The sequence below is a fragment of the Lepus europaeus genome, chromosome 4 (genome assembly GCF_033115175.1).
Source record: "Lepus europaeus isolate LE1 chromosome 4, mLepTim1.pri, whole genome shotgun sequence".
Taxonomy (NCBI): Eukaryota; Metazoa; Chordata; class Mammalia; order Lagomorpha; family Leporidae; genus Lepus; species Lepus europaeus.
This window is the reverse complement of record NC_084830.1, coordinates 100,929,156-100,952,333: the sequence shown is the minus strand read 5'-3', so window position 1 is coordinate 100,952,333 and position 23,178 is coordinate 100,929,156. Positions and strand designations below refer to the sequence as shown.

Sequence of the window (23,178 nt, the reverse complement as noted above, 5' to 3'; positions counted from 1 at the left end):
TATTGCAGGCATTTGGGGAGTGACTCGGCAGACCGAAGACCTCTCTCAAATAAAAAAAATAAAAAATAAAAAGTCTATATGGGTGCAAAAGGTTTTGAAATCCATGAAGCTTTTCAGATCATGCATTTCCCAAGAAGCAGTTCAAGCCCCCTCCCGTGTGGAAGCCTCTGTTGCTCCCTTGGTGGATGGACTCCTCTGTGGGGTGTGTGTGTCTGTGTGTTCTTCCCAGTCCCTGGGGCGCTCCTCCTGTCTCACCAGAAGGACCGTCCACCCCTGGTGCTGGCAGGAGGGCACCCCAGAACCCAGACACAATGACCATGTGAGGGGCCGGGACCAGGCGGCACCGCTGCAGCTGCTTCACGTCCCCTGGGGCACAGCTGTCCATCTTCACTATTCACGCGTGCTGGACAAACATAAGCCATCTCCAGCTATTTGAAATTAAAACATGGGTCTGGCCTTTTCTGCCCCTATTTTGACAAAGATATTCAGGGTATTAAATGAGCGTTGAGTTCAGAGTCAACCCAGCGCAGGGAGGAGCCACCTAGATTCAAAGATTCAAATTCAGTTTAAATCTCATTATCAAAGCATTGCCCCTGAGGTGGTCAAGGATCCTGTGTCCATAGAAGGCTCCCCTCTGGACAGTAACGAGCCCCTACCACATCTCTGGTGAGGACACAGACCCCAACATGACCCCCGGCAAACCTCTTCCAGGGTGACACAGCTAGGCTCTTCGCCGGCCATCTGGTCACAATTCCTTTATTAATGAGCTGGATTCAGTGTCCAGGAGAAGCAGTGTGAGGAGTGGACATGAGCAGTGCAAGTGGTGGGGGCAGAGAGGCTGCCCACCCCAGCCCTCTCCGCCACAATGGTGTAAGCGTACCCATGGCGCTCATGGGTGCTGGGAGTTGCCTTCAGAGAAATCCACCTCAGACTGCGCCGAGTTCACGCCCCTCGCCCAGTGGCCATCTGCTGGTGAGAGGGGACCTCCGAGAAGGCCTGCCGTCCCAGTCTCTTGGAGGGATGGGTCAGAAGGAAAGGCCATGTCAGCAGCCAGGCAGCCTGAGGTGGTGCCCGGACGACCAGGAGCTGCCCCTGAAGGAACAGAATACAGTCCTTCAGGGCTGGTGCTGTGGCGCAGAAGGTTAAAGCTGCAGCCTGCATTGTAAGCATCCCATATGGATGCTGGTTCGAGTCCTGGTTGCTCCACTTCTGATCCAGCTCCCCATTAATGCACCTGGGAAGGCAGCAGCAGATGACCCCAGTCCTTGGAGCCCTGCACCCATGTTGGAGATCCAGCAGAAGCTCTTGGCTCCTAGCTTCGGATCGGCTCAGCTCTAGGCATTGTGGCCATCTGGGGAGTGAACCAGTGGATGAAGACCTCTTGCTGTTAACTCTTTCAAACAAATAAAATAAATGTTTTTTAAAAAAAAAAGTCCTTCGTTTCTCCACCCAATACATAGTGGCTGCCCACTTAGGGTGTTCTGGAAAGTGGCTCCCGCCCACACAGGACCTGGACTCCCCGTTCCAGATGGCTCTGCCACACTGCAGGCCAAGCTGAGTCTCAGACAATGCACTACTGTTCAGCTAAGCATGGTGTTGGTGCATCAGAAACAGGAGCAGGCCTTCCTGGAAATGGTTACTTGGGGCAGGCACACTCACTCTACATCCTCGTCAGAGTCCCTGGTTTGGTTCCCAGCTCCTAACTCCAGCTTCCTGCTAATGCACACCGTGGGAGGCAGCAGGTGGAGACAGGTCCCTACCATCCATGCGGGAGAGCTGGACGAAGCCCTGGCTCTCAGCCTTGGCCTGACCAGCCCTGGCTGTCAGGCATCTGGGAGTAAATTCAGTCAATGGGAGATGTGAGACATGTCTCTCAAATAAACAAACAAAAAAAAACAACTTTTTTTTTTTTTAAATGATGACATGTTGGGGAGGAAGCAGAAGTAGAAAGCTAGATTTCTTTAAATATATTTTATTTAGCCAATTGGTAACAGGAATATTTCACATTACTTTTTATAGAAGACCGAAAGTTTTTTTAAAGAAACCTCTAAAAATGGAAAATTTTTTTTAAAAAAAGCTTTGTTTCTGGTGGTGACATAACTGCCAGAGAGGAATAATTCAACGTAGCAGGAAAATATGGAAATTTAACTCCACATCCTGGGGTGGGAACAGGTCTACCCTCAAGGACAAGAACAGCAGAGTCTGACATCTTTCTTGTGTGTGGTGATGCTGTGCTGAAGCCATTCTCTGCGGTAACTCGGGCAGGAGGGCTGACGCTAACTCAGTGTCGCTGAAACAAGATTTCTGGCAAAGTCAGGAAATGCTGACGTACGATGATTAAGGTTATGAAAAAATATCACAGCATTTTGTCAATTAGATTAGAATTGGAAGTGTAATTGCAAATGCCTGACGTACTCTTCTTTGAGGAAAAAAAAAACTCTTATCTTTGTCCACTAAGCCGAACTAGAAACTGGCCCACTAAGTAGCAAGAGGTGTCTTTCTGGATTGTGGTCTCTGGATTCTATTCCCACAAAGAACCAAAGCTCTTGGGAGAAACTCTCCAGAAATGTGGAGCGGGGAAGATGAGAGGTGAACCTGCAACACCACTGGAGTCCAGAATAGGAGGCAGGTACCCAAGCTGCCTATGTTCTAAAGAAATGGAGCCAGACAAGGAAACTTTGACCATCAGCAAAGGACACTGTTGGCTAAACTGAAAACCAGTTACAATTCTGTTATGCATCATCTAAAAACTTCCTGGTGGACATTTATGACTTCAGGTGACTAATTTATTTTTACCCTGGGAAGGAAGCATTAATTCAGTATACATTTGACAAACAGGGTTTTCTTTTGTTCTGGTGCAGCAAATGGCAGCTATATTCATCCCAAAGCCTGTGGCATACCTTCTGTGGTTTACTGCTCCCACAGGTGGCGCTAGGTTTGCATTTCCACTCAACTTGCACATTTACATTCAGGAACTTGTCCACATCTTTTAAACTAGGGAAGTTAATTATGAATTTTTATTCTTCATTTTATCTGAAAGGCACACAAAGATCTTTCAACTACTGGCTCACTCCCAAAATGCTCATGGCCAGGACTGGGCTAAGCTAAGGCCAAGAGTCCAGAACTCCAGCCAGGTCTCCCACACGGACCGGAGGGACACAGGCACTTGGACACTATAAGCTGCCTCCCCAAGAGGTGCGATAGCAGGAAGCTGGAGAGAAGCATAGCAACTGGGACTCCAACCAGCTCAGACACGGTGTGTGGGCATCACAAGCAGTAACTTAAGCTGCTGCGTCAAATGCCCACCCTAGAAAAACTAGTATGACAATTAAATATCTTAATTAGCAATTTTAACTTACACAGCTTTAGTAACCCATGCTCTGTGCATCCAGACTTTAGAAATTATCATGATTTTGGTTAGGCATCTGTTACAATGAAATTCATTTTTTCATCTCACTGCACTATAACCCCTTCTCAGCTCATCAGCCCCATCCACTGAAGTTGCTGACTCATCTGACCTGCAAGTCTCCCTCTCCTTACCCCCTCTCCGCGCTGCCCATGGCTCTGTGACTTTTCCAAGCAGAAATCTGGCACACCACCCCCCGCCCCCATTTAAAACTGCGACGGGCCACCATGTGGCTCACTTGGCTAATCTTCCGCCTGCGGCGCTGGCACCCCGGATTCTGTCCCAGTTGCTCCTCTTCCAGTCCAGCTCTCTGCTCTGGCCCGGGAGTGCAGTGGAGGATGGCCCAAGTGCTTGGGCCCTGCACCCGCATGGGAGACCAGGAGAAGCACGTGGCTTCTGGCTTCGGATCGGCACAGCGCGCCAGCTGTAGCAGCCATTGGGTGTGTGTGTGTGTGTGTGTGTGTGTGTGTGAACCAACAGAAGGAAGATCTTTCTAACTTTGCCTATCAAAAATAAAACAAACAAAAAAACTGTGTGATGCTCTCTTCACAATTCCTGCCAAGATGTTCAAACTTTACCACATGGTTTGGGTTCAGAAGGTGGTGTGTTCCAACCACTCCACAGGTACCCTGGGATCCAGTTTATTTTCTGATCTCATCCCGCTCAATAGCCACACATATATCATAAAGGTTTAAAGATAGCACTAAATAGCAAATAAGGTCAAAGGTCACCTTGTAATAATTTATAGACCCAAGTAGGCTTATTTGTTCCTGCCACACTTGGTTTACCTTTAAAAATATATTTATACATTTGAAATGCAGAGTGACCAAGGCGTAAGGAAAGGAGAGAGGGATCTTCCACCTTCACTCTCCAAATGATCCTAAAAGCCAGATCCGGGCCAAACCAGGGGCTCCATCCATATGGGTAGCAGACAAGTACTTGCGCCATTTTCCTCTGCCTTCCCAAGGGCATTCCTTAGCAGGAAGCCGGACAGGAAACAGAGCAGATGTGACCTGGATGCTCGATGCTGGAGTTGTAAGCAGCAGCTTAACCTGCTGTGCTGCAATGCCAGTATCTTTAGCCTGTACGGCACTGGATTATAGTGGTCAGCAAGCAACCTGAAGTCAGGGACTGTCCCTGTCAATCTATTATCGAACTAAATACAGCACCTGGTGATTCCAAGTGTCTCAGTGATGAGAATCAATCAGTATGTGACCTAGAAAACTGGGTGAACACCTGTGATTCACCAAAATGAGCCAACCACTTAGTCCTTCTATTCACGGGGTCTATTCAGAAGCTGGCTAAGCTGTCCTTCACTGACTTGAGGGGACTCTGCACACATTAAGGGTCACTTTCTGAATGAGGCTGGAAAGTATTTGGTGTAAGAGCCCTTACAGCTCTTGCTGAAGCAGTTTCTCATGACAAAAATCCAATATAACTTACTACCTTTTAAAGGAGATTAGACTAATTTGAAATTTGTAGTTCAAGGAAAATGAGAAAATGGACATCACTTCATTTGATTCCAAATGTTAAACATCCTGGCAGTTTCTTCAGTTCCCAGCCATAGATTAGTTGGGCACTTATTTGGGGAACAATCTATTTAATTCTCAAATTCTAAAATTTTAGCCCAAAATGACCCTGCTAGAAGATTCTTCTTACGCAAAACCTGTTACATTAAAATCTTTTAGGGGCCAGAGCTGAAGAGTAGGACCACCGCCTGTGATGCTGGCATCCCATTGTGGGTGCTAGTTCGGGTCTGATGCTCCACTTCTGATCCATCTCCCTGCAAATGTACCTGGGGAAGCAGGGAGGATGGCCTAAGTCCTTGGGCCCCTGCACCCACGTGGGAAACCTAGAGGAAGCTTGTTTATAGGTGAGATTATGACGGACTGGGTAGAGCAGCCTACTTTAAAACATCTCCCAGCTCTCTGCTAATGGCCTTGGAAAAGGAGAAGATGGCCCAAGTTGTTTGAGCCCTTGTGTGAAACTGAGATGAAGTTCATGGCTCCTGGCTTTGGCCTGGCTCAGTGCTGGCTGCTGTAGCCATCTGGGGAATGAGCCAACAGATGGAAGATCTCTCTTTCACTCTTTTAAATAAATAAATAAAATCTTGGGGGGAAAAAAAAAAAAGCTGAACATCTCAGCACAATTTCACTTTATCTAAATTGTTTTCTGGTTTTAAATGACTTTTCTCCAGCTCTACAAAAAAAAATCACATTAATTTGTTAAAGAAGTAGTTTCTACAAAGCAAACAGACTTGAAGTTTCCTTCTCAATTGTAAGCCAACATCTGAAGACTTGGGAAGCCATATATTTTAAAAGTTTATGCAAAAAAAATACACAGGTAACATGTAAAATACTTAACAAATTGTATAACCCCAACACAATGTTTGCTACTGTATTTAAAAGCATTTATTTAAAATATGTCAACCTTCTTCCAAAAGACAGGAAGACACACGAGCCCATTTCTTATATTATGAGGTATTATGGTAACAACAACAACAAAAATTCTAAATGTAAAAGGACCATCAGTCGTCTAAATATAAAAGTGAACTTTGGCAAAGATATATGAGTGTTATACAGAATAACACAACCAATAAGGAGATACATAAGTTTACACAATTTCCCCATACCATGGCCCTGTCCCCATCCACTCTTCCCTTCGAAAGGGTGAGTTATAACCCTGTCCCAGATGACTGAGAATTTTAAATAGGTGGTCTGCTGTCCAACATTATTGTTCTCAAACTTCAGTACTACAGCTATACAAATTACACTTTTAAAATATTTGAAACAGATACTGAATTTATTGGTTGGCTATGAATAGGAAAATACATCAGGTAAAGAAAGAGACCCTGTATATAAATATAATACTAGCTAGTTACAATTTGACCAAGAAAGTTCCAAACCAAAAAGAACAGTAAAAGCCCTTGTTACCACCAGTCCACATGGTATATATTCAGTTTCCCATCCCCCTCCCAAAGAGCTGCCTAGGCAATGTGACATTCTTTGAGCTTAGTGCAGATAACGTGCTGGGTTTTGTTGCATGAATGGTAAACAAGAGTTAGTCCAGTGCATTACACAATATAATGTAATGTGAGTAAGCACTAGAAACTCTATTTTAGACACTACTTCAACAGAGTAGATATTAAATTTATGTAACTGAAAAGGAGAAAAGTAAACATCTTAAAACACTGCTTATGAATGGGGGAGAAACACCTGCTAAAAGGTGTTTGAATTATTTGCAACTTTTGTACTGAATGTTCTTGATTGGTTCATTAAAAGAACTGCTCTAATTGTTTTGGCTAACTTGGCTTTTGTCCATATACAACATGACCCATAACCTTAAAACTTACTATGGAAAATAACTTTGTAAGTTTAAATAGTTAATTAAAAAAAGTGGAACTCTACAAAATTTGAGCATTATTACTAAAAACCTGAATCTTATGAGAAGAGCTCTGAACTTTTAATTTCAACATTTAGAAGTGCATTCCATTCAAATGAATGATGTCCTCAGCTTTCAAAGTGCTAACTCATAATAAATTTTCCTGGTTGTCACTAAATCAAATAATAAAAACGGAAATACATTGCTTGGAAATGTTCATTGTCTATCTTCTTGGACTATTAAAGTTGCAATCAATTTATTTCTATAACTTTAGTTTAAATTATGCCATAAATTAATTTTGATGAACATTATTTAAATTCTCAAAGCATAAATAATTACCAATACGGTAAAATGTTCAAGAGAGTACGACAAGGAATTGTGCGTCTCCAGATTTCTGATCTTTAAAAAACATACCCCAAATTTTCTGTAAAAGATTCCTAAAAAGGATTTATCCAGCAAGAACACTGAGATTACATTATGGCAACACATTAAATATATTTGTTACAGAACTTTTGAAAAAAAAAAAAAAAAACTATGCTGTAAAAACACTAGCTTTTATTGCATTTTCAGGAGTGTGGATCATTGAAAATTATTCAGGACACAGAAAATACTTAAAACAGAAAACCTTACTTAACAAAGCATCAGTCTATTTTGGTGTGACCATTTATCCCTCTGAGACCTGTAAGTCTTTCTTTTGAAGATTACAGTTGTAATCTACACTCTTGGTTCAATTTATCACTATCCAAGTAAGGTGGAAAAGCTGTTCAAAGTGATCCACAGAATGCAGTATACTTGGAAGAGACAAAAAAAAAAAAAAAAGAAAGAAAGAAAGAAAGAAAAAGTGTTTTCGGGACACAACATGCCTTAATATGCTGTCCCCAAATTCAAATATATTGTAGACAATAACAAATACAGATGAAAACATCTTGTGTAAAGCTCAAACCTTTTAGCATCTAACAAGTGCACTCTCGTTCCAGCATCTATGAAGAAACACACCTTCCATGAACAAGTACAAGATGAGTAAGTGCTCCTCCCTCCTCAGCGAAGCTCTCTGGACCTGGGGCTGCACAGTGCAGCTCACAGGAGTGGCTTCCTTGGTCATTCCGACCAGCTCTGGCTCACCCTCCCTGGACATTGTCATGATGCATGTTACCAACACAGTGTTTAGGAAAACAATAAGTAAACACATCTTTTATTCACACTTTACAAAACAAAAAACAAAACCAAAAAACCCCGTAAAAAGTTATGCACTGGTTCTACATCACTAATACCAAGGTTTTCAATGTACTGATTATAAACTGGATGTGTCTGATATCAGCATAACTTAAAAAGCAAAAATTTAAAAAACGATCACAACAAAATCTTAAAAAAAAAAAAAAAAAAAAAAAAAAAAAAAAAAAACAAAACACAACCCTCAAAGGAAAAATCAGGTCCAAGACAAAGATTCAAGATCAAAACCTTCTGAAGAATTTTTTCAAAGAAAAAAAAAAAAAAAGAATCATTTATTTAAACAACATGTAATTTTATTTTCTCTTAAAAACAGAATAAGCACATTTGAGTGCTAAACATTTTTCATAAAATTTTAAGTCATTATCCAAAATGACTCATTCTCTGTATAAAAATTGCTAATAACATTCAACATTTTTTTCCTTAATGCTCACATAGTGTCCTTTTGCTCCCCTGCCTGCAGTTGAAACAAAAGCAGTTAGACCAGGATCCCTCTAAATTCATTTGATTTTCGAGTGAAGAATGAACAAATGAGAACAGAACGTATAAAAGTTAACTTTGCAACGTTAAAGCTGGCTATAATCTCTAATCTACAGCACTAAAGGTGAAATTCACGGTGCAATACAAGTTTTACCTTGGTTGACATATTAAAATGACTTAGTTCAAAATTGATCTGAAGAATTGTCTTAGGGACCTGCTTTAAAAATGCATCTAATTTATACTGCTTCATAAATGGAAAATTACTTTTCTTAAAAAAAGGAATGATTAAAAAAACACAAAGACTAACGAATACATGGGTAACAAAAAGAATTCACATGATAGTAGTATTCTGGGTGACAAACAGCACTGTGCAATGACACCAAGAAGCAGTGCTCGGGTCTGGTGAGCAAAGACAAGACCCAGGGACCCATCCTATGAACATGTTCCGAAACATGGTGTTCAATGCTTCACAATGGGAAAAAAGCCACAGCTCATACAAAAGCATTTCCATAAAATTCTCACAAATGTTAAATAGTATTTAAAAAATAGAAAAGAAGATGCACAGAATTTCTCTGCATGCACAGGCAGTGCTTGGTGAGAATAAATTTAGGCAGGCACAGTGGAGATAGAACAGGAAGTGTCTCAAAAAGGAGCTAAGAAGCTGTACCCAAGCAGCTATAATTGTTTAACTTAAAAAAGTTAAAGATTTAAAAATATCAGAATGTACATATATCGACCATTACATTCAGTCCACAAATGTCTACAGATCACACACTGTTCAGCTTATCTGTCCTGGTAGATTGCTTTCATAAAAATTCAGCAATTCATGAATAAGTTGCATCTGGTTCAAGATTTGGATTTAAAGAGCAATGTTCTCAACTTAAAAATAAAGTAGTAATAAAAGGGCTAACAAAACCCTAACAGTGCAAATCATTAGCAGAGAAAGTCTGTTGCAACTTCTTTTACAAGCTGGCCTTTATAATAACACATGAAACAGGTAAAAAAAATTTAGCCTTAGGTTACAATACAATCATTTTCAAATCTGATTTTAGTACAAAAATTTCATAAATCAGGTCTTCATGGATCATATACAATCATAAAGGCTAAATTCAATTCTATATTTTACAAACAAGTCTGAAAAAGGAGGGAGTAAAAGTATGGAAGAATGGTCTCTGGATGTTACTACTGGCCTCAAAAAAGTAGTGCTACAGATTTCTGTGCAAAGAGAATATGCTGTTCAAACATTTTCCTATTTCAAGGCATGAAAATATACTGGATAGAAGAAACAGGAAAATTACTTGTAACAAATTAAAGATAGGTGCAAACACACCAATCCCTGTCTAGCAGTATATAAAGCATATTGGGCTCAGAATTTGTCTGTTGCTAGCACCTGGCTTTCATACTAAATCCTTACCAAGTAATCAGAAATTTCAAATCATCATTAAGAAAAAAACCAAAACAATCCCTAGTGGCCATACCTCACTCCCCCATCATCAGATTTTCACGAGTTTACAAGTAAAACTGAGGTTGTCCTCTGAAGGTACTTGACTACCTCCTGCCAGGAAGGTGAATGCCATTAACTTGGGGCAGGAAAGGCAGTAAGAGCTCCAGTTGTGCAAAAAGTGAGAAGTGGTCAGAGGGGATGAGAGGGTGTGGGCAGCCGCTGATATTATTCTCAGCTAACCAATGGTGGTCCAAAGGTCCCAGGATGCCTAATGTGTTCAGCTGAGGTTTAGAATAGAAGATGTAGTCAATTATACCCTGAAAAACAAGAAAAAGACAAAGCCCCACATATGATTAATACCAAAATACTGAATGCTTTCTTTTTTTTTTTTTTTTTTTTTTTTTGACAGGCAGAGTGGATAGTGAGAGAGACAGAGAGAAAGGTCTTCCTTTTTGCCGCATCTCGCTGATCCGAAGCCAGGAGCCAGGTGCTTCTCCTGGTCTCCCATGCGGGTGCAGGGCCCAAGCACTTGGGCCATCCTCCACTGCCTTCCCGGGCCATAGCAGAGAGCTGGCCTGAAAGAGGGGCAACCGGGATAGAATCTGGCGCCCCAACCGGGACTAGAACCCGGTGTGCCAGCGCCACAAGGCGGAGGATTAGCCTGTTAAGCCACGGCACCAGCCTGAATGCTTTCAAAGACATAGCCTTACCATTATGTTAGGTTGGGTTAATAAAAAGAAAAGAAAGAAAAAAGAAACTTACTAGTACTATACAAATGGAATGATCCCTTCAAAGGTCAAATGCAACAAAAAAGCATTCTTCTTCCCATCTGAATTTTTTTTAAGATTTATATATTTGAAAGAGCTAAAAGAGAGAGAGGGAAAGAGGGACAGAGAGGGGGAGAGGAGAGCCCAGGCCCACTGTTACAGGCATTTGGAAAGTAAACCAAGGGTTTTCTCTCTCTTGTATGTCTCTTTCCCTCTCTTTTTGAAGTAAATTAAATATTAAAACAATAAAAATCTCCGAATAGCTAGAGAAACCATATGCTATCTTTCAAAGGAGTACAGTTTTGGTTAAATTAAAATATAATAGAAGGAACACCTCACCCCAAACGAATTAGATAACACCGTACAGCATATCCAACTGCTAGTAAGGTATTCTACAGAAGACTAACAGAAGAATATTGTTGCCGACAAATTTAAGATTGTTTAATTCTAGTCTGAACATATATCCACTGTTTTTATTTTTTGAGAGGCAGAGACAGAGCCCTGTTTACTCCTATTTTATTGGTTCACTTCCCAAATGCTTATACTAGCCAGTGCCAAAGCAAGGAATTCAATCCAGGTATCCCACATGAGTAGCAAGAAATCAACTACCTGAGCCATCACCACTGCTTTCAAGGGTTTGCATTAGCAGGACCAAGGTTAGGAGCTTGGACTAGAACCCAGTTGCTCTTATGTGGGACACAGCATCGTAACTGCTAGGCTAAATGCTCACTCCCATACCCCCATTTTAACGACATACAGAAGTTAAAGGGCTTGCTGGTAAGCTGAGGTTTTATAAGCTTACCAATCTCAGGACTCACCTTGAAATCAAATGTGTAATTGGTGTAAGGCATCAGGCCACTCTCATAGGCACTCTTTAACTTGAAACCGTGAGTGATCCTTCCATTGGTTGTTCCGTTCTTCCCATTACAGCTGAAGTTTGTAAGACTTTCATTGTATCTCAGTTCCTTAAAGTCTTTATGATTTGTTTCTACTCCACCAGTGCTCAAATATTCTACAACACCTAAAATAAAAAGAAATGTACTTTTTCATTATCAAGTACAATATACAGGGCACAAGATGCAATTTAAAAGATCATGCAATAGCATAAATATTCCCACTTTCTATAATGTTTCTCTTTTTCTTTAGATTTATTGAGAGGCAGTGTTATAGACAGAGGGAAAGACAGAGAAAGAGGTCTTATATCCATACGGCCACAATGGCTGGAGCTGGGCCAGGCTGAAGCCAGGAGCCAGGAGCTTCTTCTGGGTCTCCCATGTGGGTTCAGGGGCACAAGCACTTGGGCCATCTCTGTATCAGAAGAGCAGCAGCTGGACACGAACCAGCGCCCATGTGAGATGCCGGTGCCCTTAACCTACCATACCACAGGGCTGGCCCCTACAAGATTTCTTTTAAAAACTTTGCCAGACTCTGTCTAAACTCGTTTTAGTACACTGAATATTCTATATATTTTTCTTTTTTCATTTAAAACTGTATCACATGAGCAGGTACATCTTCCTATTATTTTCTTTAATGGCTACATAATAAGGTCCAGTGCCTGCTAAACTAGTTCTTTATTTTCGAAAATTCAGGTTGTTTTCACTTTAAACGAATTAAAAGTTATCATCACAACTGTCATCTTAGTACACAGGTCTCTATTTACACTAAATTATTTACTTGATGTACGGCTCAACGCTAGCACTCTGGAAGAGAATGCAGTTAGGGATGGGCATTTGGCTCAGCAATTCAGCCACCACTTGAGATGCCTGCACCCCATTTAAGAGTGCCTGGGTTTGAGTTCTGGTTCCACTTCCAATTCCAGCTTCCCGCTAATGTGCACTCTGGAAGGCAGCAGGAATGGCTGAAGTACTTGGGTCTCTTAAACCCACATGGGAATCATAGAATGAGTTCCAGGTTCTTGGCTTCAGCCTGGCCCAGCCCTAGCTGTTACTGACATTTAAGGGTAAACCAGCCAATAAAATACCTCTGTGTGTCTCAATTTCTTTGCCTTTCAAATAAAAGGTTTAAAAAATAAAAACAGGGTCTGATGTTATGTGCATAAAATAGGCTTTAAAATTTATTTATTTATTTACTTGAAAGAAAGAGTTATAGAGAGGGAGGGAGAGACACATCATCCACTGATTCATTCCCCAAATGGCTGCAATAGCCAGAGCAAGGCCAGTCCAAAGCCAGGAGCTTCTTCTGGGTCTTCCACATACATGGGTGCAGAGGCCCAAGCCATTGGACCATCTTCTACTGCTTTCCCAGGCTCATTAGACTTGAACCAGTGCCCATATGGGATGCTGGTGCAGCAGGCGGCAGCTTTACCGTTTAAATTTTCATTGTATTTTGAGCAGAAGAGTGAGAAAGAGAGGTATCTCCTATCTACTGGTTCACTTTTTTTTTTTCTTTTTTTTTTTTTTGACAGGCAGAGTGGACAGTGAGAGAGACAGACAGAAAGGTCTTCCTTTGCCATTGGTTCACCCTCCAATGGCCGCCGCGGTTGGCGCACTGCGGCCGGCGCGCTGCGCTGATCCGATGGCAGGAGCCAGGTGCTTCTCCTGGTCTCCCATGGGGTGCAGGGCCCAAAGACTTGGGCCATCCTCCACTGCACTCCCGGGCCATAGCAGAGAACTGGCCTGAAAGAGGGGCAACCGGGACAGAATCCGGCGTCCCGACTGGGACTAGAACCGGTGTGCCAGCGCCGCAAGGCGGAGGATTAGCCTAGTGAGTCGTGGTGCCAGCTCTACTGGTTCATTTTCCCAAATGTTCACAGACCGCCAACAGCTGGGGCTGGACCAGGCCAAAGCCAGGAGCCATCCAGGCTTCCCATGGGGTAGCATGGACCCAGATGCCTGAGCATCATCTGCTATCTCCTAGGGTACATACTAACAGGAAGCTAGTGCCTGGATGAAACAGGCACTCCAACATGGGATGTGGGTCTTTATTTATTGAGTTCTAAGCCTTATTTAACCATCAGGCCAAATGTCTGCCCCATATGAAAATATTTTAATTTTAATAAATTAGTCAGCAAAAATCAAATATCTTTCTCATGGTTGCTATAAAGACACTATATTTTCTGGCCGGTGCCGCAGCTCACTTGGCTAATCCTCCACCTGCGGCACCGGCACCCCGGGTTCTAGTCCTGGTTGGGGCGCTGGATTCTGTCCCCATTGCTCCTCCTCCAGTCCAGCTCTCTGCTGTGGCACGGGAATGCAGTGGAGGATGGCCCAAGTGCTTGGGCCCTGCATTTGCATGGGAAACCAGGAAGAAGCACCTGGCTCCTGGTTTCGGACTGGCGCAGCACGCTAGCCACAGAAGCCATTTGAGGGGGTGAACCAACGGAAATGGAAGACCTTTCTCTCTGTCTCAGTCTGCCTGTCAAAAAACAAAAACTATTTTCAAACGGGTCTTAGGTGTCCCATGGGGCCAGCATGTGGCTCAGTGGGTTAACACCCTGGCCTGAAGCGCAGGCATCCCATAGGGGCACCGGTTCGAGATCTGGCTACTCCTATTAGATTCAGCTCTCTGTTTTGGCCTGGAAAAGCAGTAGAAGATGGCCCAAGACTTTGGGCCCCTGCATCCGCATGGGAGACCCAGAAGAAGCTCCTGGCTCCTGGCTTCAGATCGGCGCAGCTCTGGCCATTGCGGCCAATTGGGGAGTGAGCCGTCGGATGGAAGACCTCTCTCTCTCTCTCTCTGCCTCTCTTCTCTCTGTGTGGCTCTTTCAAATAAATAAATAAATCTTAAAAAAAAAAAAAAAAAAAGATTGTCTTGTCCCTTAGGTATTTCATAGCTTACACATAGGTAGAGAATTAGACAAGAGATAAATCCTCAATTGTTTCAATGGCAATAATCCCCAATCTTTCAATCTGATGTGACATATTATATAATTTCAGATTTCAGGCACTTGTATTTTCCCTGAAAACAAATTTTAATGTAGTTTTTTTCTTCTTAATGGCTTTTATCTATGCCAATTATATGCTATTTATTCCAAACATGAATGTGTGTATTTATGCATGCATGCAAATTCAAGCAAAAGTATTCTTGTGTGAATGAATATAAGCAAGGAATTCATACTAAAATAAACAAAGAATAATTTGATATTACAAGGACTATGATATATATTCTCTGTACCATCTATGGAAACGTACAAAATCAGGCTCTTTTTTTTTTTAATTCTACTTTGTGATTATAAAGATTCTTGCTCTTTTTTTGTTGAAATCACCTGACAATTTATATAAACAATCTCAATTTCCCCTTAAGGTGTATTCTAATCAAGTCATCAAACTTATACTTCCACATGCTGAAATTACAAAGAAACAGTCTTAATGTTTTCAGAGTCTGGATTATGTATGATTTACAAAATACAACTCTGTGTTCTTTACCAAGTTATTTCAAATTATCAATGGTGATTAATATCCTTTCTCCTCAGTCTCCATAATGCCATCCCATTTTCAAAAACAGTCTCTACATCCCACACACCCAACATTTTAAAACCTAATCACAGCTGCCACTAAAAGTTAAATTTTCATTTTGACTGAACTTGGAATTGTCGGCAATAATGCATTATGAAAACATTTTAAGTCAAAAAAGCATTCATATAAAGTAGGATTCTTTTCTTACCAGAGTCTGGCAAAGAATTAAGGTCTGCACATAACACAAGTGGAATAGTTCCAAATTCTCCCAGTACATTAGATCTCAAGCTTCGAGAAGCTTTATCAATAATGTTCTTCACTTCAGAGAGGAACATCATAGTTTGTACCAACTTCACATCGGAGTACTCTGGATCCCAATGCATATGAGCATTTGCCACAAGAATGAGTTGCTTCTCTGTTCCAAGATGTGCCTTTCCAGCTACATTAGATAAAAAGAAAACAGATAAAACCTGCCCGTCAGCCCATATTTTCTTAGAGTCTGAGGAATTGATATCTCAGTCTTAGAACACAAAAGGACCCTCAAATGCACCTAAGCATTTCCCATCTGACAAATGAATATGACCCGCCATAAACTTGAGAAACACTCCAAAACCCTGGCTTGACACTTTCAGCACAGGACTCATTCTATTTGGAACAATTCTCGTTTTTTAAACAGTTCTGTCTGCTTAAAACTTTTGGCCTTAGCTCAGATGTCCTAAATCAAGCTTCACAAAAGTAAATCTAAACTCTCTCTCTTAAATGTATTTAAAATAATCATTAAGCTTTTATCTTTCCTATCTTTAAATTAAATATCCCCAGTGAAACTGTTCCTCAAGTAACTACCGTTTCAGATCTCAAATGATGGTCACTCTAACTGTACTTTTAGTACCAAGTAAGTGGTCCATCTAACCAAAACTAAAACAGTGAGTAGGTCAGGAGTCAGCTTACATGGTCTCTCTGCTACCAAGGAACTATGGAAGTATATGGAGCTCTTATCCCTGAGCAATTATTTAAATCAGCATTTACATCAGTATTTCTTTTATGTGAAAAATTCTTGCAAGCAAATAATACTTTTCTGGGCAATGATTCCTCATCTTAAGCTCTGATGCAGAGCAACAGAGGTATGATTTTAAAAAGAAGAATTCTCACTGAGTTTTTTCAAGTGTTAAAGAAGACCATTAATGTATAAATAAAATTTCTGTTTTCTATTCATTTTGAAGATGTCTAGTCAAAACTACTAAATTTTGGAGGTCAATTTTCCAGGAAGTGAAAGGGTCACTCACATGACATTTCAATCAATTCCTTCCGAAGTTCTAGTAGTACTGCAACTCCAATGTTATCTTTTGTCATGACTCTGTTCAACATAGCTTCAGACCCTTCTGAATTTGCCATTGCTAGCTGATTAAATTCAACAGTGTGTTTCTGAATCAAGGTAAATCTAAAACAAAAACAAACATACACACACAAACATAAATTGGGATTACCAAAACTATGTGGGAAATGTAGTTACTCAAACTTCCTTAACAGATTAGCACTTAAATCAAATTATGGAAAACCTTCACATCCATTTAACCCACATCCATTTAAAGCTCTTCTCATTTTGTGACCAACACAAATAACACCTTGAAATATCTTTATAACTTTTTAGAATCTTTATAACTTAAGATAATGTAGTCATCTTTAGATTTCAATACTGGTATATCCCATTTTGTGATTTTTAAACAATTGTTTCCCAAAATATGGGTTTAGGAATCCCTCTACCATCCTAGAGGAATGTTAACTACATGGTGTTTTCAACTAACAACTGGAGTTAAATCCTAGTAAACACCTGAAGAAACAGCAGCACTTTAAACATCTCTGCAAAACAAGGTTATTTTTAATAAATAAAAACAAACTCAGGGCAAGTGTGGTGGTATGGCAGTATAAACTACCACTTTGGAAGCTTGCATCCAGTATCAGATCACCAGTTTAAGTCTGGGCTACTCCGCTAATGCACCTGGGACGCAGTGGATGATAGTCCAATGACTTTAGTTCCTGCTACTCATGTGGGAGACATGTAGGGATTCCTTGGCTCCTAGCTTTAGCCCAGCCCCAGCTGCTGCAGCCATTTAGGAAGTGAACCAGCAGATGGAAGATCCCTCTCTCTCTCACTCCACTCTTCAAATATATAAACAAGTCAATCTTTAAATAAAACAGACTTATTTATTTGAAAGCTTCAGTTGCAGACAGGGAGATACAGAGAGATCTTCCATCTCCTGGTTCACTCCCCAGTTGGCCACAACGGCCAGGGCTGGGCCAAGCCAAAGCCAGGAGCTTCAGTCAGGTCTTCCATGTGGGTGACAGGGGCCCAAACACTTGGGCCATCTTTTGCCATTTTTCCCAGGCCATTGACAGGGAGTTGGATGGAAGTGAAGCAGCCAGGAAGGACACTAATACACTCATAAGAGATGCTGCCACTGTAGACAGCAGCTTTACCCACTATGCTACAATGAGGGCCCTAATAAATAAAACTTTTTTAAGAAGGCAAAAAATACACCCCTAAGTCAATAGCATTGTTTTCTTGAGTAATGAATTTCTGTTATTTATCAAATAATGGCCCTTGAGAACTTTTTCTTTTTAGAAAACAAGATAAAGGGGCTGACATTGTGGTACAGCAGGTTAAGCTGCTGCTTGCAATGCCAGGACCCGTATCAGAATGCCAAGCTGAGCACCAGCTTCTCCTCTTCTGATCCAGCTTCCTACTCATGTGCCTGGAAAAGCAGCAGATAATGATCAGTTCATGAGGGAGACCAGAATGGAGTTCCAGACTCCTGGCTTCCACCTTGTCTAGTCCCAGCTGTTGCAGGCATTTGGGGAGTGCCTTTCACTCTGCCTTTCAAATAAATCAACGGTGTGAAATGTCTGGCCTACAAAATCATTTGGTCTGACCCTCCCAAGGCAATCATAGGCGGGACTTGAAATTCAGTAAATCTACAGCAGGCTAATTTCTGATAATTTTTTATGGCCCAGGGGGCCAGCACAGTGGTGTAGCAGGTAAAGCCACCTCCTGCAGTGCCTGCATCCCATATGGGCGCCGACTCGAGTACCAGCTGTTCCACTTAGGATCCAGCTCTCTGCTGTGGCCTGGGAAAAGAGTGGAAAATGGCCCAAGTCCTTGGGCCCCTGCACCCGCATGGGCGACCCGGAAGAAGCTCCTGGACCCTGCCTTCAGATCAAGTCCACCTCTGGCCATTGTGGCCATTTGGGAAGTGAACCAGCAGATGGAAGACTTCTGTCTGTCTGCATTTCAAATAAATAAATAAGTCTTTAATAAAAAAAAAATTTTTTAATGGGTCATGAATGGTACTATAAATAAAAAAAGAAAAAAGATTCCCCACCCCAGAAATAAATAAATCTTTATAAAAAAAGTTTTAAGATGACTTACTTTTCTATCTTGAAGAATATTGCACAGCCATCGACATGTTTTCTTTCTTGTTCTGACATTGTCCTAGCTCGAGACTTAGGACTAAAGAATCCATTATACCCACGTTCTTTCAGTTCTACCAGAAAGAAACTGTAATACTGTTCCGTTTCAACCTCCTGAAAAATGGTTAATGGCAAAGTTATTACATAAGACAAAAATCAGTTCTAGGTACTAACTTTATATGAATAGTTTGAGAACCTGAAGTAACTCCAAAGGACAGATCTGTAAACTAAAAAATGTAGTATCATTTAAACAAAACTTGAATATCTACTTGTCATTTTACAGATACTAGTTGCCAGGGTCAATTCCCTACTGTTCAGGAGTAATGAATGGACAATCATATATCCCTACAAATATAGAAACGATGTAAACTAAGAATCAGAGTTGAACAAAGCTTCACACATCACAACTTCAGATCCATGAGGAGAAAGCGACTTGCCCAGGATTTCACATGTCCTTACGAAAGAAGTAATGGAAACCCAATGATAGCACGTGCTGGGTCTGATCCTTTGATCACTATGCCCTAATTATTCTGATGGCAAGGCAAAATTATACTTTGGCAATATCACAATTTTAATGACTTTGCCATTCAATTAAAAAAGTGCATAGGGACACTGGAGGGAGACAGAAGGTAAGTATTTAGCTGTCAGAGCAAATGATTATAACCCAGCTTAACCTATTTGCTTTATTTGGCAGTGCTGGGCTACAAAGCAAAGCAGGTACAGCTAGTCTGTGTCGAGACTGCTGCTCTTCTAATCCAGCTCTCTGCTAATGGCTTGGGAGAGCAGTACAAGATGACTCAAGTACTTTGGCCCTTGTATCCACATGGAAGACCTGGAGGCTCCTGGCTTCCAGCTCTGGCTGTTACGGCCATTTGAGGGAATGAACCAGTGGATGGAAGACCTTTCTGTGTCTCCCTCTCTCTGTCTGTAACTCTGCCTTTTATATAAATCAATAGAATCTTTAAAAAAAAAAGTTCACTAAAATAAGAAAATAGGCAGTATTTTAAGAACCACTGAAGCTATGACTTCAAATGTGTCCATGTACTTCTACCAGTATACCTGAACCTTGCTTTATCACTGCTGAGGAATTTATGCTATTTATACACTTATGTACGACTTACCTGAAGGCTTATGATATCAGCATTGCAGCTCAAGATTTCTTGAATAATGGCCTTTTTCCTGTAGTCCCAATTTAGTGCCCATGATGGACAGTAGCCGTATAACTGCCGGGTCGCATATTTATCACAAAGAACATTATAGCACATGACAGAAAACAAGGCTGTAGGAAAAATAACTTTACTTATTCACACACGTGACAGAAAACAAAAATGTAATTTCAGTAAAACTTTCATGTAAATATTAAGTTTCACTTTATTATTTAATTTATGTTCTCTGAACAGTTATCGTATGCCAGACAAGGGGGATAACATAAGGAGGAGAGGTGGTGAACAAACCAAAATAGTAGGTGCAGAATGTTTGGAAGCTAAAAAGACTAAGATGCTGGATCCTTTACTCTCTAGGATTCACATTCCTAATTTCCATACCCCCTCCTCCAGGCATTGTGGAAACTTGACACGTTATTAAGTTTCCTTAATAGGCATGTCTAGTTTTCTTCTATAAAGCAACTATGTGATGTTAACTCATACAAAAAAGGAGAATTATCACAGACCAATACTTTACAGACTACAGGGCTTCAACAGTAGGACTATTGACGTTCTGAGTGGGTAAAGCCTTTGGTGTGGGGAAACTGTGCTGTGCACTAGAGGATGTTGGGTAGCCTCCCTGGCCTTTACCCATCAGATGCCAATGGATTCCTCAAGCCGTGACCACCAAAACTGTCACCTGATATTGCCAGAAGTCCCTTGGGGGACAAAATTACCTCATTTTGAAAAGTACTGCTTTATAACATACTGCCCATATCTATATTTAGAGTGCAGATGGTCTAGAATAAAGTCTTTATTATTATCTCCCAGACCAAATCAAAATTTTTTTTTTTGACAGGCAGAGTGGACAGTGAGAGAGAGACAGAGAGAAAGGTCTTCCTTTTGCTGTTGGTTCACCCTCCAATGGCCACCACGGCAGGCATGCTGCGGCCAGCGTATCGCACTGATCCGAAGCCAGGAGCCAGGTGCTTCTCCTTGTCTCCCATGTGGGTGCAGTGTCCAAGCACTTGGGCCATCCTCCACTGCACTGCTGGGCCATAGCAGAGAGCTGGACAGGAAGAGGAGGAGCGACCAGGACAGAATCCAGCGCCCCAACCGGGACTAGAACCCAGTGTGCCAGCGCCGCAGGCTGAAGATTAGCCTATTGAGCCACGACACCGGCCTCAAGCATTCTACTTTAATGTTGCCTATAATCTAAATTTTGCCAAGAACATTAATTAAATAAATTAAAAAATACAGCCAAGGGGCCAGTGCTGTGGCATAGCAGGCTAAGCCTCTACCTGCAGTGCTGGCATCCTAGGTGGGCACTGGTTTAAGTCCTGCCTGCTCCACTTCTGATCCAGCTCCCTCTTAACGGCCTGGGAAAGCAGTGGAAGATGGCAAAATTATTTGGGCCCCTGCACCCACGTGGGAGACCTGGAAGAAGCTCTTGGCTCCTAATCGGCCCAACTCCAGCTTTTGCGACTATTTGGAGTGAATCAGAGGATGGAAGACCTTTCTGTCTCTCCATTTGTCTGTAAACTCTGCATCTCAAATAAATAAAGAAATAATCTTTAAAATAAAATGAAGCTACCAACCAGTTGGCCTTGTTCTGTCTGGTTCTTGTAACATAATCCAAGATCTTGGAGGTGGCTGTTCTACTGAAACTAGTTGAACAGAAAACACAGAATTAAAACAATATTCTTACACGTCTTCCTAATAAAAAGGCTTAAATAAATGACCACTTACTTCTTTTTGCAGTACCTGACAAATTATCAAGCAAATAGTTCAGTAACCTTCTTGTTCCATCAGGTTCTTGATAGAGGTTCAAGATAGCCTGCGTAAGTGGATTTCCTGAAAATATTTTTAAATAGGCAAAATGAAAACCAAGACAAAGTACTAAAATATTTCGAAACTGAAAAATGTACAATTATCAGATCATCTATAACATTTTTCTTTATAATTTTTTTTTTAAATTATTTTTGACAGACAGAGTGGACAGTGAGAGAGAGAGAGAGAGAGAGAGAGAAAGGTCTTCCTTTGCCATTGGTTCACACTCCAATGGCCTCCACGGCCGGCGCACTGCGGCTGACGCACCACGCTGATCTGAAGCCAGGAGCCAGGTGCTTCTCCTGGTCTCCCATAGGGTGCAGGGCCCAAGCACTTGGGCCATCCTCCACTGCACTCCCTGGCCACAACAGAGAGCTGGCCTGGAAGAGGGGCAACTGGGACAGAATCCGGTGCCCCAACCGGGACTAGAACCCGGCGTGCCGGCGCCGCAAGGCGGAGGATTAGCCTGTTGAGCCACGGCGCCGGCCCAGATCATCTATAACATTACAGAAATTTTTCAGTTTTTGACATGATGAGTAAAATGATTTGTGCTATGTTCCACAGAAGTACCTAAAAACTATTAATAGATAGCTATCATCTAGAAGTGCCCTGGTAGTGGTGGCCATGAGCCTCACCAACAGTTTCAACAGCACAGATATGTATAACGATCAAAAGCAAGTGAAGAGGCCAGCATTGTAGCATGGCAGGTAAGGCTACTGCCTGCAACGCCGACATCCCATGTGGTGCTGGTTTGTGTCCCGGCTGCTCCATTTCTAATACAGCTCCCTGATGATGGCTGGAGAGAAGCAGAAGATGGCCCAAGTGTTTGGGCCCCTGCCCCTGTGAGGAAGACTGGGAAGAGGCCACTAGTTCCTGGCTTTGGCCTAGCTCAGGCCATTGCAGCCATCTAGGGAGTGAACCCACAGATAGAGGATCTCTCTCCCTCTTTCCTTCCCTCTCAAAAGAAAAAAAAAAAATCTTAAAAAAAAAAAAGCAAGTGAAACTAGACTGGGTGAAGGGGTGGCAAGAGAGATTACAAAAACAGAAAGTATAATGAATCAGAGAATCAAAATTCAAGAATGCTACAAATACTACAGTTGTAGTCTGGCCCTTAGTTTTTTAAAATCCTTTCTGAATAAATTAACAAGATAGGGCAGGCCTGGTTTAGAAATTAATGTATTAAGGAAGGGGGAAAAAAACCCCAGAGTCACAAAACATCTGTCACTTCAATAACTCTTTTCTAAGTGCCAAAAATAAAAGCAAACTCGGTTATTTATATGTATGGACGAGAGGATTCTCAGGATGATCCCCCATGTGCAGCAATGTTCAAACAGAAAAATCCCCACACAAGTGCTGTGCATGTGATTCGGGATGTTACAGCTCCATTTCAAGAAACATCAAATGGGGCCAGTGCTGTGGTAAAGTGGGTAAAGCCACCACCAGCGGAGCTGGCATCCCATATGGGTGTCAGTTTGAGTCCCAGCCAATTCACTTTCAACTCAGCTCCTTGCTAATGCACCTGGGAAAACAATAGAAGATGGCCCAAGGGCTGGGGGCTCCTGCTACCTACATGGGAGATCAGGAATGAGCTCTTGGCTCCTGACTTCATATCAGCCCACCT

General features: G+C 41.7%; 1 protein-coding gene across 5 annotated transcripts in view; it reads right to left on the bottom strand.

Annotated features, from left to right (window-relative positions):
• Positions 1–6,187: 6,187 nt before the first annotated feature.
• CNOT6 (CCR4-NOT transcription complex subunit 6) overlaps positions 6,188–23,178 on the bottom strand; it is a 70,748-nt gene continuing 53,757 nt past the window's right edge. For 4 of the 5 annotated variants that reach the window (XM_062188581.1, XM_062188582.1, XM_062188584.1 and 1 more), the window contains exons 5-12: positions 21,477–21,581; positions 21,326–21,394; positions 19,707–19,864; positions 18,545–18,699; positions 16,404–16,558; positions 15,329–15,559; positions 11,524–11,726; positions 6,188–10,255 (exon numbers count right to left, since the gene is read on the bottom strand). In XM_062188581.1, the coding sequence (XP_062044565.1) occupies positions 10,043–10,255; positions 11,524–11,726; positions 15,329–15,559; positions 16,404–16,558; positions 18,545–18,699; positions 19,707–19,864; positions 21,326–21,394; positions 21,477–21,581 (1,289 nt within the window). In that variant the 3' untranslated portion in view covers positions 6,188–10,042. The remainder of the gene's footprint in view (positions 10,256–11,523; positions 11,727–15,328; positions 15,560–16,403; positions 16,559–18,544; positions 18,700–19,706; positions 19,865–21,325; positions 21,395–21,476; positions 21,582–23,178) is intronic. The other variant, XM_062188585.1, reaches the window with a different exon arrangement.